General features: G+C 41.7%; 1 protein-coding gene across 1 annotated transcript; it reads right to left on the bottom strand.

Moving 5' to 3' along the window:
* Positions 1 to 232: 232 nt before the first annotated feature.
* On the bottom strand, positions 233 to 10,339 carry LOC121553673 (thioredoxin-dependent peroxide reductase, mitochondrial-like). Its single transcript, XM_041866965.1, has 7 exons — positions 10,239 to 10,339; positions 7,440 to 7,551; positions 7,163 to 7,304; positions 6,818 to 6,953; positions 3,955 to 4,058; positions 665 to 830; positions 233 to 520 (listed from the first exon to the last, which is right to left on the bottom strand). The coding sequence occupies exons 1-7, from the start codon at positions 10,272 to 10,274 to the stop codon at positions 467 to 469; spliced, it is 750 nt and encodes a 249-aa protein (XP_041722899.1). The 5' UTR covers positions 10,275 to 10,339; the 3' UTR covers positions 233 to 466.
* Between the last annotated feature and the right edge of the window lie 5,934 nt (positions 10,340 to 16,273).

Here is a 16,273-nt window from a genome sequence, read left to right as displayed (position 1 = left end):
ATCCAAGACCAGAAGCAACATTCTGTGTGAACACTGTTTTGGGAAAATACAATCTTTGTGTATCACACTTTTTAATGAATAGAATAAAACTATGATTTGATGGCTGTTTCCCCCCCCCCCCCTTTGCTTATTTTGATACTGTCAGAACTGCCAATATTTATTTACATGCTCTTTTCAATTTTAGAACCTTAGCCTACATGTGTTTAAAATAATGCAATCGCAATACTTGCAATGTGATGGAAGGAAAACTTTATTACATTAAGTTCATGAAGCTAGCTAACAGGATGAAATGTTTCAACTCAGACAACTGACCACTTCAAATCTTTATTTCTGATCTGATTACTTTGAACACAAATAAATGCACCTTTTTAAATCTAAACCTAATGGAAAATATTTGCTATATCTATACAGTTATTTTTCAGTGGTGTATAATTTATTGAATATTAAGCTGTGAAGTGCGAGTCCTCTAGTCGTTGACCTTCTCAAAGTACTCTTTTGAACCTTCGGGAGTTGGCTTGATCTGAAAAAGAAACAGTTCCATAATAAGCAAACTGATCATCCAAAAACAATGAACTGATGAGAGACCAAGAGTGCTTGTATTTTTTTCAGATGTCTGAGGCCCTGGCAGGGTAGTGAAAGAGGGCGCGAAGGGGAGTGGCCTCACCGTAGGAGAGTCGGGGGTCCAGCTAGCAGGGCACACTTCACCGTGAGTCTCCACAAACTGGAAGGCCCTCACCAGACGCAGGGTCTCGTCCACACAGCGGCCCACTGGCAGGTCATTAACGCTCATGTGCTTCACCACCCCATTTGGATCAATGATAAACAGTCCCCTAATGGACAAACAGACAATGGACAACTACTCAATATCATGGTAGAAATCCATATGATATACAGTGTCTAAAATTCAATGTTGATTTCCCTAAGGCAGTTTATGGTCTGAATACGTATGTATTTAACATGAAGACATCACTAATGGCACCCTATTCCCTATACACTACAGTGCATTCGGAAAGTATTCAGACCCCTTGACTTTTTCCACATTTTATTAAATTACAGCCTTATTCTAAAATTGATTAAATAAAAAAACAAAAACATCAAATCTACACACAATACCCCATAATGACAAAGCGAAAACCGTTTTTTTGACATTTTTGCAAATGTAAAAAAAAAAAAAAATGGACATAACTTATTTACATAAGTCCCTTTGCTGAGACTCGAAATTGAGCTCAGGTGCATCCTGTTTCCATTGATCATCCTTGAGATGTTTCTACAACTTGATTGGAGTCCACCTGTTGTAAATTCAATTGAATGGACATGATTTGGAAAGGCACACACCTGTCTATATAAGGTCCCACAGTTGACAGTGCATGTCAGAGCAAAAACCAAGCCATGAGGTTGAAGGAATTGTCCGTAGAGCTCAGACACAGGATTGTGTCGAGGCACAGATCTGGGGAAGGGTACCAAAACATTTCTGCAGCATTGAAGGTCCCCAAGAACACAGTGGCCTCCATGGAAGAAGTTTGGAACCACCAAGACTCTTCCTAGAGCTGGCCGCCCGGCCAAACTGAGCAATCGGGGGAGAAGGGCCTTGGTCAAGGAGGTGACCAAGAACCCGATGGTCACTCTTACAGAGCTCCAGAGTTCCTCTGTGGAGATGGGAGAAACTTCCAGAAGGACAACCATCTCTGCAGCACTCCACCAATCAGGCCTTTATGGTAGAGTGGCCAGACGGAAGACACTCCTCAGTAAAAGGCACATGACAGCCTGTTTGGAGTTTGCCAAAAGGCACTTAAAGGACTCTCAGACCCTGAGAAACAAAATTCTCTGGTCTGATGAAACCAAGATTGAACTCTTTGGCCTGAATGCCAAGCGTAACGTCTGGAGGAAACCTGGCACCATCCCTACGGTGAAGCATGGTGGTGGCAGCATCATGCTGTGGGGATGTTTTTCAGCGGCAGGGACTGTGCAACTAGTCAGGATTGAGGGAAAGATGAACGGAGAAAAGTACAGAGTGATCCTTGATGAAAACCTGCTCCAGAGCGCTCAGGACATCAGACTGGGGCGAAGGTTCAACTTCCAAAAGGACAACGACCCTAAGCACACTGCCAAGACAACGCAGGAGTGGCTTCGGGTCAAGTCTGAATGTCCTTGAGTGGCCCAGACTTGAACCCGATCGAACATCTCTGGAAAGACCTGAAAATAGCTGTGCAGCGACACTCCCCATCCAACCTGACAGAGCTTGAGAGGATTTACAGATAAGAATGGGAGAAACTCCCCAAATACAGGTGTGCCAAGCTTGTAGTGTCATTCCCAAGAAGACTCAAGGCTGTAATCGCTGCCAAAGGTGCTTCAACAAATTACTGAGTAAAGGGTTTGACTACTTATGTAAATGTAATATTTACGTTTTTTATATGTAATACATGCAGGGACGGCCTGTTCAATAGGGCGATATGGGCGACGCACTGCCAAACGGGAAAAGGAAGGGATTTTTTTTCTAATCAATTATATCACGGCAACAGTAGTTATCAGTGTTCACGTCTGATCTGCCAGCCACTAAATGTCAAATCAGGCTAAAGTCGTGCTTCAAATGGCCCCGCCCGTTTTTGGGGCGATTTCAGTCAAGTTGAAAATCGCCCAGAAGTCTCTCATAGCCTGTCATGTAAAATCTATTTTTTCAAATTTCAAAGCTTTCAATACATTCTCTATGGGTGTCTGTGGGCTTGCACTTACGCGCTTTCGTCATACGTGACGTAACCATGAACGTAACTAAGACAATAGCGGCTAGCAGCGTCTCTGTTGTGACCTGCAGTGTGGCGTTATTTTATGTTTTTAATTTGTAGACTTAGTTTACAAACATTCTGCCAACCATGGATTTCCAGTGGTTGGTTTTGGACTGATCTTGTTGATCGTGTACATACCCGCTACGAACGGACTAAATAATGAAAACGCTGCTGGCAGCGGAATCCCAATACAGCTGGGAGACTTGGCTGGATGACAGAGTCCCGGACAGAGAAGTGGAGCCGGCCGGCTTCACCCTGGTCAGAGCGGACCGCGATCCTGGTAAGAGAGCGACTCTGTACCCCGACATTGAACTGCTTTCTGTGTCATTGCGACCTTACTATCTGCCCCGTGAGTTCCCCCAATTGTTTGTTACCGTTGTGTACTGTTGATAATCACAAGTTTACTGGAGAACTGAGACCAAGTAGAGACTTTGGACAGGGTGGATATGGTATAATAAAGGCAGTTTATTCAGAGGTAAAGATATCTGGAATCGCGTGCACGGACTCGTTCGTGCACGCGAGTAAAGTAAAAGTGTCCTGTCTTAGGTCAGCTAGGATCACCACTCCTTGGCCACCTGCTGACAAGGCTGACAAGATAGGACTCTTTTGTCCATTGTTATAGGATAGGAACAGCATTGATTGAAAACAAACGCCCAACACAAAATGGGTCATGCACAAGATTTTAGTCAGACCAAGCTATAACATTATATATTTACTACGACAGTACATTCAACCAAAAGCTAATATAACAAAGGCATCAGAGATTATTTATAATCTGTCACAGAAACTGGAATCCATCTCCCCAGATCAGTCAATAAATGCTTCTGGTATTGACTTATATGCTGCCCCTGTCTTCATGTTGTTGCTGGACATATCTTTTTTAAAATGTGTGTAGGTCACCTAAATCATCAGAAAAATTGCCCCTCCTGAGAATTTTTTCAGGAGCCGCCACTGAATACATGTGCTAAAATTTTGAAAACCTGTTTTTGCTTTGTCATTATGGGGTATTGTGTGTAGATTGATGAGGGAGAAAAAACAATTTAATCAATTTTAGAATAAGGCTGTAACGTAACAAGATGTGGAAAAAGTGAAGGGATCTGAATACTTTCCGAATGCAGGCCAAAGAGTTCTTGGGAATAGGGTGCCATTTGGGACGCACCCATAGTTACTGTACCTCAGTGCAATGCCAGGGCCCTCCAGAAGTACACCATAGTCTCTAGACACCTGTTTGTTGAGGTCTGTCAGCAGGGGGATGTGGATTTCACCCAAACCTCCAGCCTGAGAACAAGACGCCATTACAAATGATTAGCATGTAGCCACACAAGTGCTGTTTGTGTCTCTATGGAATACTGTCTGTATTATAATAATAATAATCCTACATGGGATTTAAAGCACCTTTCAAAAAAAACAAGGACACTGTACAGCAAAGAGTGTAAAAAACTAAAACAGGGATAAAACAATTCAAATTGAAACGCAAGCTACTTAGCTTAAGTTATTGCTGAGTAAGGGGGCAAGCTATGTTGAGGGGAAAGCCAGACTGAACAGGTGGGTTCTGAGGCTGGTTTTGAAAGTGGTGATGGAGTCAGAGTTGCAGGTGGCAGGGGGGAGAGAGTTCCAGAGTTTGAGGGCAATGGAGCTGAATGCCCAGTCCCCCATGGTGCAGTCTTGTTTTTGGGATGGTGAGTAGTCCAGAGTTAGAGGATCGGAAACAGCAGGTGGGAGTGTGTGCGTGGAGGTCAGAAAGTTATGAGGGAGCGAGGCCATGGAGGGCCTTGTAGGTGAGCAGTAGGATCTATTGGTACAATTTCAGCCTGTTTAGGTGGGATAGAGTTTTGGCCTGCCTCAGGCGGTAAATTAGTTAATAGACCAATATGAAAGAGAGTTCCAAATCTCTCTGCCAGTAACAGCTATTTTTCAGTTTTCCCCTCCCCACTCAGACCACTCCCAGACAGTCCTAGCAAAATTCTTGCTTGAGAAATTGCTCTTTGCTTAGAAGTTATTTTTGATCATTTTAATTGAAAACAATCACAGTAAGGTACTTAATTGTTACCCAGAAATGACTTGATATTGAGAAAGAAACAGCTGCATTGGACCTTGAAGTTCAAAGACACACCAGAATGGCTTTACAAGAGGTGTCGAGTGTTCCTGAATGGTCCAGTCTCAGACCTGACTTAAATTTGCTTGAAAGTCAGAGACAAGGTTTGAATATTAATGATTCCCAATCAAATGTACTGAACTTCAGCAATTTTGACAAAAACAATGGATAAATGTTGCCCTAAGCGTTGTGCAAAGTTGGTAGAATCTTATTAAAAATTATTCACATCTGTAATGGCTGCCAAAGCCGCTTCCACCAAGTATTAACTTTACGGTGTGAAGACATCTTATGTTTTTAAATGTTTCATTAATTAGGAACAAAAAAATCTATGTATTCCCTTTTTATATTGAATTTTAAGGCAGCAAAAATGTGAAGACTGTGCAAGGGGTGTGTAGACTTTCACTAGCAGCAGTATGTACACTACCGTTCAAAAGTTTGGGGACACTTAGAAATGACCTTGTTTTCGAAAGAAAAGCAAATTTTTTGTCCATTAAAATAACATCAAATTGATCAGAAATACAGTGTAGACATTGTTAATGTTGTAAATGGTTATTGTAGCTGGAAACGGCTGATCTTTAATGGAATATCTACATAGGTGTACAGAGGCCCATTATCAGCAACCATCAGTCCTGTGTTCCAATGGCACGTTGTGTTTGCTAATCCAAGTTTATAATTTTAAAAGGCTAATTGATCATTAGAAAACCCTTTTGCAATTATGTTAGCACAGCTGAAAACTGTTGTGCTGATTAAAGAAGCAATAAAACTGTCTTTCTTGAGACTAGTTGAGTATCTGGAGCATCAGCAATTGTGTGTTCGAGATCTTTCTTCTGAAACTCGTCAGTCTATTCTTGTTCTGAGAAATGAAGGCTCTAACCAGAATAGAAAGAGGAGTGGGAGGCCCCGGTGCACAACTGAGCAAGAGGACAAATACATTAGTGTCTAGTTTGAGAAACAGACGCCTCACAGGTCCTCAACTGGCAGCTTCATTAAATAGTACCCGCAAAATACCAGTCTCAACGTCAACAGTGAAGAGGCGACTCCGGGATGCTGACCTTCTAGGCAGAGTTGCAAAGAAAAAGCCATATCTCAGACTGGCCAATAAAAAGAAAAGATTAAGATGGGCAAAAGAACACAGACACTGGACAGAGGAAGATTGGAAAAAAAAGTGTTATGGACAGACGAATCGAAGTTTGAGGTGTTCGGATCACAAAGAAGAATATTTGTGAGACGCAGACCAAATGAAAAGATGCTGGAGGAGTGCTTGATGCCATCTGTCAAGCATGGTGGAGGCAATGTGATGGTCTGGGGGTGCTTTGGTGGTGGTAAAGTGGGAGATTTGTACAGGGTAAAAGGGATCTTGAAGAAGGAAGGCTATCACTCCATTTTGCAACACAATGCCTTATCCTGTAGACGGCGCTTGATTGGAGCCAATTTCCTCCTACAACAAGACAATGACCCAAAGCACAGCTCCAAACTATGCAATAACTATTTAGGGAAGAAGCAGTCAGCTGGTATTCTGTCTATAATGGAGTGGCCAGCACAGTCACCGGATCTCAACCCTATTGAGCTGTTGTGGGAGCAGCTTGACCGTATGGTACGTAAGAAGTGCCCATCAAGCCAATCCAACTTGTGGGAGGTGCTTCAGGAAGCATGGGGTGAAATATCTTCAGATTACCTCAACAAATTGACAACTCGAATGCCAAAGGTCTGCAAGGCTGTAATTGCGGCAAATGGAGTTTGAAGGACACAATTATTATTTCAATTAAAAATCCTTATTTCTAACCTCATCAATGACTACATTTCCTATTCATTTTGCTATATTTCCTATTCAAACTCATTTCATGTATGTTTTCATGGAAAACAAGGACATTTCTAAGTGACCCCAAACTTTTGAACGGTAGTGTATATAGAATAATGGTAAGTCTATGTACACCCACTGTACCTTGCGTGGGGTGTTTATCCATGCCAGGTGGGTGAAGTGAGAGTCCACTGACACGCCCACCACTTCACAGTTGATGTCATGGAACTCGCTGGCCTTGTCACTGAACGAGATGATCTCTGTCGGGCAAACAAATGTGCTGTAAGAAGACAAAAAAATGTTTTTAAAATATATATAGAATGTCACATCCACAATCTCTTGCTTAGGTATCTATAGTGCAAAGAGCATAGGCCACTAAATAATTCCTTAAATTCTGAAGATGAATAAAGTCACATGTCACTGTGTACACCACATGCGGCTAATCATAGCAATCCATTCTTGTCTTTCCAGAGGAATAGCGGTACTCACAAATCGAGTGGGTAGAAGAAAAGGACCAGGTATTTGCCCTTAAAGTCATCTAGGCCCATCTCCTTAAACTCGCCATTGTGGACAGCTGTAGCTTTAAAATGTGGTGCATGTTGAGTGACAGCTGGAGCCCACCTAGCAGTACCTATTGGGAGAAAGATATTAAATGAATAAAGTTGATTCTATATTTACGTCATCATTACAAGAAGTGCATCCATCTCTCACTTTGGTCAACTTCATATCACATTCCCTGTCCTGAAGGTATATAGTCAATACCTACTGGTAGAGAAACAAGCTTTCTGCAGTGCAGGACAGGTGAGAATTCTTGAGGGCTTGCTCACTGAAGTTCCATGTGGCGAAGCTGCTTTCAGTCCTCCAGATGCAACTTTTACCTTGATGTGGAGCAGTGTTCATTTCATCAACAAAATATCAGTCAAACATGTATTTTTCAAGACTGACTAAATAGACCCAGAAACAAATATAACTGAACTAAAATTATTTTTCATTTCAGTTGACTAAATCGAGACAAAATTATCTCTGTGACTAAAATCTGACTACTAAGTAGACTGGGCAGTAGTTTTTCAGTGATAAGCACAATTAATATTATAATATTATAAACAACGTGAGCAAGACAAAGGAGATTATCATGGACCACAGGAAAAGGAGGGCCGAACACGCCCCCATTCACATCGACGGGGCTGTAGTGGAGCGGGTCGAAAGTTTCAAGTTCCTTGGTGTCCACATCACCAACAAACTATCATAGTCCAAACACACCAAGAAAGTCGTGAAGAGAGTATGACAAAGCCTTTTCCCCCTAAGGAGACTGAAAAAATGTGGCATGGGTCCCCAGATCCTCAAAAGGTTCTACAGCTGCACCATCGAGAGCATCCTGACCGGTTGCATCACCGCCTGGTATGGCAACTGCTCGGCATCCGACTGTAAGGCGCTACAGTGGGTAGTGCGTACGGCCCAGTACATCACTGGGGCCAAGCTTCCTGCCATCCAGGACCTATATACTAGGCGGTGTCAGAGGAAGGCCCAAAAAATCGTCAAAGACTCTAGTCACCCAAGTCATAGACTGTTCTCTCTGCTACTGCACGGCAAGCGGTACCGGAGTGCCAAGTCTAGGTCCAAAAGGCTCCTTAACAGCGTCTACCCCAAGCCATAAGACTGCTGACACATTGACTCGGTACCCCCTGTATATAGCCTCATTATTGTTATTTTATTGTGTAACTTATTTTTTTACTTTAGTTGATTTAGTAAATATTTTCTTAACTCTACTTTCTTAAAATGGCATTGTTGCTTAAGGGCTTGTCAGTAAGCAATTCACGGTAAGGTCTACACCTGTTGTATTCGGCGCATGTGACAAATAGAATTTGATTTGATTTGATAATGTGTTGTACTGGATTTGCCCCAAACATACCACTTTGTATTCAGGACAAAAAGTTAATTGCTTTGCCAATTATTTTGCAGTATTACTTTAGTGCCTTGTTTCAAACAGGATGCATGTTTTGGAATAGTTTTATTCTGTACATGCTTCCTTCTTTTCACTCTGTCAATTAGGTTAGTATTGTGGAGTAACTAAAATGTTGTTGATCCATACTCAGTTTTCTCCTATCACAGCCATTAAACTCTAACTGTTTTAAAGTCACCATTGGCCTCGTGGTGAAATCCCTGAGTGGTTTCCTTCCTCTCCGGCAACTGAGTTAGGAAGGAAGCCTGTATCCTTGTAGTGACTGGGTGTATTGATACACCATCCAAAGTTGAATTACACTTAAAAATATTAACGCAACATGTAAAGTGTTGGTCGCATGTTTCATGAGCTGAAATAAAAGATCCCAGAAACTTTCCATATGCACAAAAAGCTTATTCTCTCAAATGTTGTGAACAAATTGGTTTATATCCCTGTTAGTGAGCATTTCTCCTTTGCCAAGATAATCCATCCAACTGACAGATTTGGCACATCAAGAAGCTGATTAAACTGCATGATCATTACACATGTGCACCTTGTGCTGGGGACAATGAAAGGCCACTCTAAAATGTGCAGTTTTGTCACACAACACAATGGCACAGATGTCTCAAGTTTTGAAGGAGTGTGCAATGGCATGCTGACTGCAGGAATGTCCACCAGAGATGTTGCCAGAGAATTGAACGTTCATTTCTCTAGCATAAGCCGCCTCCAACATTGTTTTAGAGAATTTGGAAGTACATCCAACCGGCCACACAACCGCAGACCACGTGTATGGCGTTGTGTGGGCGAGCGGTTTGCTGATGTCAACGTTGTGAACAGTGCCCCATGGTGGCGGTTGGGTTATTGTATGGGCAGGCATAAGCTACGGACAACTCAGTAAAATCTTTGAAATTGTTGTATCTTGCGTTTTATATTTTTGTTCAGCTTTTCATTTTTTATTCATTTGTAATAATGACACCTTGTGTACAGGCCAGTGACAACAAATCTGAATTTTATCCATTTTTAATTCAGGCTGTAACACAACAAAATGTGGAAAAAGTGAAGGGATGTGAATACTTTCTGAAGGCACTGTATGCTTACTATAGGTTAATGAGGGAATACAAATGTGATCTGAAAATGTTACTAAAATTAAAGGGCATTTAGTTAACTAAAATGGCCCACTGTTTGTGATTTTGAAAATAACTAGACTAAATCATTATTCAAATGACAAAAATGTGCCTAAGACTTAATTATATATTAGTCAAATCGACCAAGAGTGCCAGAATTAACACTGATGGGGAGGGGGTAAAGTTAGAGAGGGAGAGATAAATTGCACATCGTGACAATTGTTATTATTGCCACTGAAGAGCATTAGACACTTAGTATAACAAGTGATTGTATATTTAGAGTTTTTACTTAATTTGGCATTAGCTGCTAAGCCTTTGAGCAGAGGGATTTGTCCTGAAAAGATCTCAGATGAGACTCATTGCAACTCTTCTTACATTTCGCATTGCCAATTTATATAGTTACAATGAAATGATAAATTGCCATTATACGGTTTGCATTTCAATGCAGCCCACTACTACTGGTAACTTTGTAACATAAAAATATACTTCTAAATGAACTTACAGAGGTCTTTAGTAGTCTCCCAACGGTGGCAGCCATTTTGAATTATGACGTTGTTTTAGGGGCGTCAAGCAAATGTTTTGCGCAGGTAGGCTGCGTAATGACGCTTAACTTATGTAGCTAGTTAAAATACATTTGGAATGCCTTGTAAAACGGCCTTTTTGAATATATATATTTTTAAAACATAGTTCAGAGAAATAGTATACTGTGGTTTGTTCGCCAGTATCTGCACATTTCTTGATCACGCTTGGCAATTTGCGCAGCGCTCAGCTCGCAGGCTACCCTGCCATTCTTCTTCGATGAGGTTTAACGGCGGTTGGCATCCAATAAATGTTGCATTACCTCCACCTACTAGACTGGAGTATAATTCCCTTGTACTTCGCTTAAAAAATATATATATTATAAAAAAGAAATCAACAAATACCCTACCATCTAACCCTACACTCACTAAAAACCCACCATCCTACTCCATTATTTAAATATATCTAGTCCTACCTCAGGCCAACAGCCCGAAAGGACAGGACACCACCATTCAACACACCCTGTAACTCTTCTAACGTCAAGTCTCGTACACCCAAATACGTCTGCAGCTGCCACCACAACCTCAATTTTCTGCAACTTACATTCCATCCCTGCAGTACCATTGCTATAAAATGCAAAAAATCCAATCTTACTGAAGCATATATCACTTGTTAGCCTATCCCTCTGTACTGGTACATATGTATTACTCACACAACTACTCTCAGGATCCATTGACCCATCTTCCTACACTTTCTTCACTTCCTCAGCATGCGACAACTTCTGCACTACTCTAACCCTGGAAACCTCAACCTGCCTCTCCCACACCAGACGTTTCTGATCCCCAGCCCATGAGCACCCATACAATTAACAAATACCACTACTTTCCCCAATGCTACACATTCGTTTGTCTCATGCCCTTCTGCACACTTCTCACACCTAGGAATCCGTCCTACACACTTCTGCCACATGCCCATCAGCTTGACACCTCTAAAAACGTAATGTATTCGGCACAAAGCTCGTATGGGATAACTTAAGTCGGAAGTTTACATACACCTTAGCCAAATACATTTAAACTCAGTTTTGAACAATTCCTGACATTTAATCCTAGTAAATATTCCATGTCTTAGGTCAGTTAGGATCACCACTTTATTTTAAGAATGTGAAATGTCAGAATAATAGTAGAGAGAATGATTTATTTCAGCTTTTATTTCTTTCATCACATTCCCAGTGTGTCAGAAGTTTACATACACTCAATTAGTATTTGGTAGCATTGCCTTTAAATTGCTTAACTTGGGTCAAACATTTCGGGTAGCCTTCCACAAGCTTCCCACAATAAGTTGGGTGAATTTTGGCCCATTCCTCCTGACAGAGCTGGTGTAACTGAGTCAGGTTTGTAGGCCACCTTGCTCGCACACACTTTTTCAGTTTTGCCCACACATTTTCTATGGGATTGAGGTCAGGGCTTTGTGATGGCCACTCCAATACCTTGACTTTGATGTCCTTAAGCCATTTTGCCACAACTTTGGAAGTATGCTTGGGGTCATTGTCCATTTGGAAGACCCATTTGCGACCTAGCAAATGTATCTTCCTGACTGATGTCTTGAGATGTTGCTTCAATATATCCACATAATTTTCCTTCCTCATGATGCCATCTATTTTGTGAAGTGCACCAGTCCCTCCTGCAGCAAAGCACCCCCACAGCATGATGCTGCCACCCCCATGCTTCACGGTTGGGATGGTGTTCTTCGGCTTGCAAGCAACCCCGTTTTTCCTCCAAACATAACGATGGTTATTATGGCCAAACAGTTATATTTTTGTTTCATCAGACCAGAGGACATTTCTCCCAAAAGTACGATCTTTGTCCCCATGTGCAGTTGCAAACCATAGTCTGGCTTTTTTATGGCGGTTTTGGAGCAGTGGCCTTTCAGGTTACGTCTATATAAGACTAGTTTTACTGTGGATATAGATACTTTGTTTCCTCCAGCATCTTCACAAGGTCCTTTGCTGTTGTTCTGGGATTGATTTGCACTATTCGCACCAAAGTACGTTCATCTCTAGGAGACAGAACGCGTCTCCTTCCTGAGCGGTATGACGGCTGCGTGGTCCCATTGTGTTTATACTTGCGTACTATTGTTTGTACAGATGAGCGTGGTACCTTCAAGCGTTTGGAAATTGCTCCCAAGGATGAACCAGACTTGTGGAGGTCTACAATATTTTTTCTGATGTCTTGGCTGATTTATTTTGATTTTCCCATGATGTCAAGCAAAGACGCACTGAGTTTGAAGGTAGGCCTTGAAATACATCCACAGGTACACCTCCAATTCACTCAAATGATGTCAATTAGCCTATCAGAAGCTTCTAAAGCCATGACATCATTTTCTGGAATTTTCCAAGCTGTTTAAAGGCACAGTCAACATAGTGTATGTAAACTTCTGACCCACTGGAATTGTGATACAGTGAATTATTAGTGAAATAATCTGTCTGTAAACAATTGTTGGAAAAATTTGTTGTGTCATGCACAAAGTAGATGTCCTAACCGACTTGCCAAAACTATAGTTTGTTAACAAGCAATTTGTGGAGTAGTTGAAAAACGAGTTTTAATGACTCCAACCTAAGTGTATGTAAACTTCCAACTTCAAGTGTATATGTGGCTTACAAAAAACAATAAATACAACTCCATTCATTAGCAGTCACATTTCCTGGGTACTCACGTCAGAGCTGAGCAAGGAACTTGGGTCAAGGATATTAAACAAGCGGCGGTCAACTGAGGAACATCTGAAAAAGAATTTCACATGCATTGAAACAACACTGCAGATAAAGAATATTTCAAAATATGCATCATGTGGCATACAACAGGGATGATGTCTGTTGCGCATTCATTCATTGCTCATTCAAGCCGTGTTGATGGGAGATTTGCCATGCCCTCGTTTTTCCAAGACACCTAGTTAACATCCATATGAACAAGCAAGCAACAACCACACACAAAGACACACTGAATTATTGGTGCCTAGGTCACATATGCTGCCATTTTTGTTGCATTATGTTAAGAAATATAGAAAGAACTCGGTTTGGATTGCATGTGTCTAGGTCAAGTTATATTTACAATTTACTTCCTGAATTGATCACATGGCAGGATCACGGTTTGGTTTGACCCAGAGGAAGATAATCAGTTTGACGGGAAAGAAAATGGCGTCCCTTGAGAGGGCAAGAACGAGATGTATTGTATGTCAGGAAAAGTGCAGTATTAGCATAAGGAGACATTTACTTGAAATACAGAGGAGGAATGGAGGGGAAAAGAGAGGCAGAGGAGGTCGAAGAGAGAAAGGGAGGAAGGGGGTGAGCTTGAATCGGTTAAAAATTGTGGAAAAAAGGGATATTGTTAGAGAAGAATGGTAGAAAGTGTAAGCAGAGTGAGCTGTACGCCCGGATCGAAGACAGGAGGAGAAATGGAAGTGAGTGAGGGTGAAGTATCGGAGGGGGTAGGTGTGGTGAAGATAAAACATAACACCTAGCGGTCAAACAGGGAAATGGTTCCAATTGTTTTTCCACCATTCATTTTTCCCATAGGGGATTTTAGAAAACACTTAAAATAAGGGCGGTGTTTCGTGTAGGCTTACCTTGGCATGACTTTTTGATAACCATGTAAATCTCTATCGGTCTAGGTGACTTATCAATACATTTGGCTCTATTTACTCTCAGATTCGAAAATGCTAATTAGAATCAAAGTAGACATCATGCAAAACTACAAATCCCTGCAAGCTCCTACCCATCATCTCTAGCTGAGACCTTTGCTAATACAGTGAGGGAAAAAAGTATTCGATCCCCTGCTGATTTTGTACGTTTGCCCACTGACAAAGACATGATCAGTCTATAATTTTAATGGTAGATTTATTTGAACAGTGAGAGACAGAATAACAACAACAAAATCCAGAAAAACGCATGTCAAAAATTTTATAAATTGATTTGCATTTTAATGAGGGAAATAAGTATTTGACCCCTCTGCAAAACATGACTTAGTACTTGGTGGCAAAACCCTTGTTGGCAATCACAGAGGTCAGACGTTTCTTGTAGTTGGCCACCAGGTTTGCACACATCTCAGGAGGGATTTTGTCCCACTCCTCTTTGCAGATCTTCTCCAAGTCATTAAGGTTTTGAGCCTGACGTTTGGCAACTCGAACCTTCAGCTCCCTCCACAGATTTTCTATGGGATTAAGGTCTGGAGACTGGCTAGGCCACTCCAGGACCTTAATGTGCTTCTTCTTGAGCCACTCCTTTGTTGCCGTGTGTTTTAGGTCATTGTCATGTTGGAATACCCATCCACGACCCATTTTCAATGCCCTGGCAGAGGGAAGGAGGTTCTCACCCAAGATTTGACAGTACATGGCCCCGTCCATCGCCCCTTTGATGCGGTGAAGTTGTCCTGTCCCTTTAGCAGAAAAACACCCCCAAAGCATAATGTTTCCACCTCCATGTTTGACGGTGGGGATGGTGTTGTTGGGGTTATAGGCAGCATTCCTCCTCCTCCAAACACGGCAAGTTGAGTTGATGCCAAAGAGCTCGATTTTGGTCTTATCTGACCACAACACTTTCACCCAGTTCTCCTCTGAATCATTCAGATGTTCATTGGCAAACTTCAGACGGGCCTGTATATGTGCTTTCTAGAGCAGGGGGACCTTGTGGGCACTGCAGGATTTCAGTCCTTCACGGCGTAGTGTGTTACCAATTGTTTTCTTGGTGACTATTGGCCCAGCTACCTTGAGATCATTGACAAGATGCTCCCGTGTATTTTTTAAAAACATTTTTAGTCATTTAGCAGACGCTCTTATCCAGAGCGACTTACAGGAGCAATTAGGGTTAAGTGCCTTGCTCAGGGGCACATCGACAGATTTTTCACCTAGTCGGCTCGGGGATTAGAACCAGCGACCTTTCGGTTACTGGCACAACGCTCTTACCCACTAAGCTACCTGCCGCCCCAGAGTTCTGGGCTGTTTCCTCACCGTTCTCATGATCATTGCAACTCCACGAGGTGAGATCTTGCATGGAGCCCCAGGCCGAGGGAGATTGACAGTTCTTTTGTGTTTCTTCCATTTGCGAATAATCACACCAACTGTTGTCACCTTCTCACCAAGCTGCTTGGCGATGGTCTTGTAGCCCATTCCAGCCTTGTGTAGGTCTACAGTCTTGTCCCTGACATCCTTGGAGAGCTCTTTGGTCTTGGCCATGGTGGAGAGTTTTGATTGATTGCTTCTGTGGACAGGTGTCTTTTATGCAGGTAACAAGCTAAGATTAGGAGCACTCCCTTTAAGAGTGTGCTCCTAATCTCAGCTCGTTACCTGTATAAAAGACACCTGGGAGCCAGAAATCTTTCTGATTGAGAGGGGGTCAAATACTTATTTCCCTCATTAAAATGCAAATCAATTTATAACATTTTTGACATGTGTTTTTTTCTGGATTTTGTTGTTGTTATTCTGTCTCTCACTGTTCAAATAAACCTACCATTAAAATTATAGACTGATCATTTCTTTGTCAGTGGGCAAACGTACAAAATCAGCAGGGGATCAAATACTTTTTTCCGTCACTGTAGGTATTGTGTCAATTTAAAACTTGCACAAGACAGTTCACAGAATTGTCCATTTAAAGAAATGTAGCCTATTTATTAAGTACTACATTTAGCTAACATTAGATAGTTAATCCAGATATTCTTACCTTTGCCTCGATTCGGCAGTCTCGTCCAGATCATCATGGCATTTGTAGTTCTTTATGATAGCCACATTAGCAGCTAATTAGTATTACATTTTTGGGGGGTTAATACAGACTAATATATTGATAAAAGTCACCTTGTGCTAGAGATAAATGTTGATCCCTTATGGGAAAATTGAATGGTGGAAAAACGATTGGAACCATTTCCCTGTTCGACCTCTAGGTTTTATCGGTATTATGACTCATACTGTGGTAATCTATAGAGCTCGCCAGCTTAAATCGGAAATGAGTTACCTCTGGTTCGTTCAGCCATTCCT

The sequence above is a fragment of the Coregonus clupeaformis genome, chromosome 37 (genome assembly GCF_020615455.1).
Source record: "Coregonus clupeaformis isolate EN_2021a chromosome 37, ASM2061545v1, whole genome shotgun sequence".
Taxonomy (NCBI): domain Eukaryota; kingdom Metazoa; phylum Chordata; class Actinopteri; order Salmoniformes; family Salmonidae; genus Coregonus; species Coregonus clupeaformis.
This window is presented reverse-complemented; position numbering and strand designations above follow the sequence as displayed.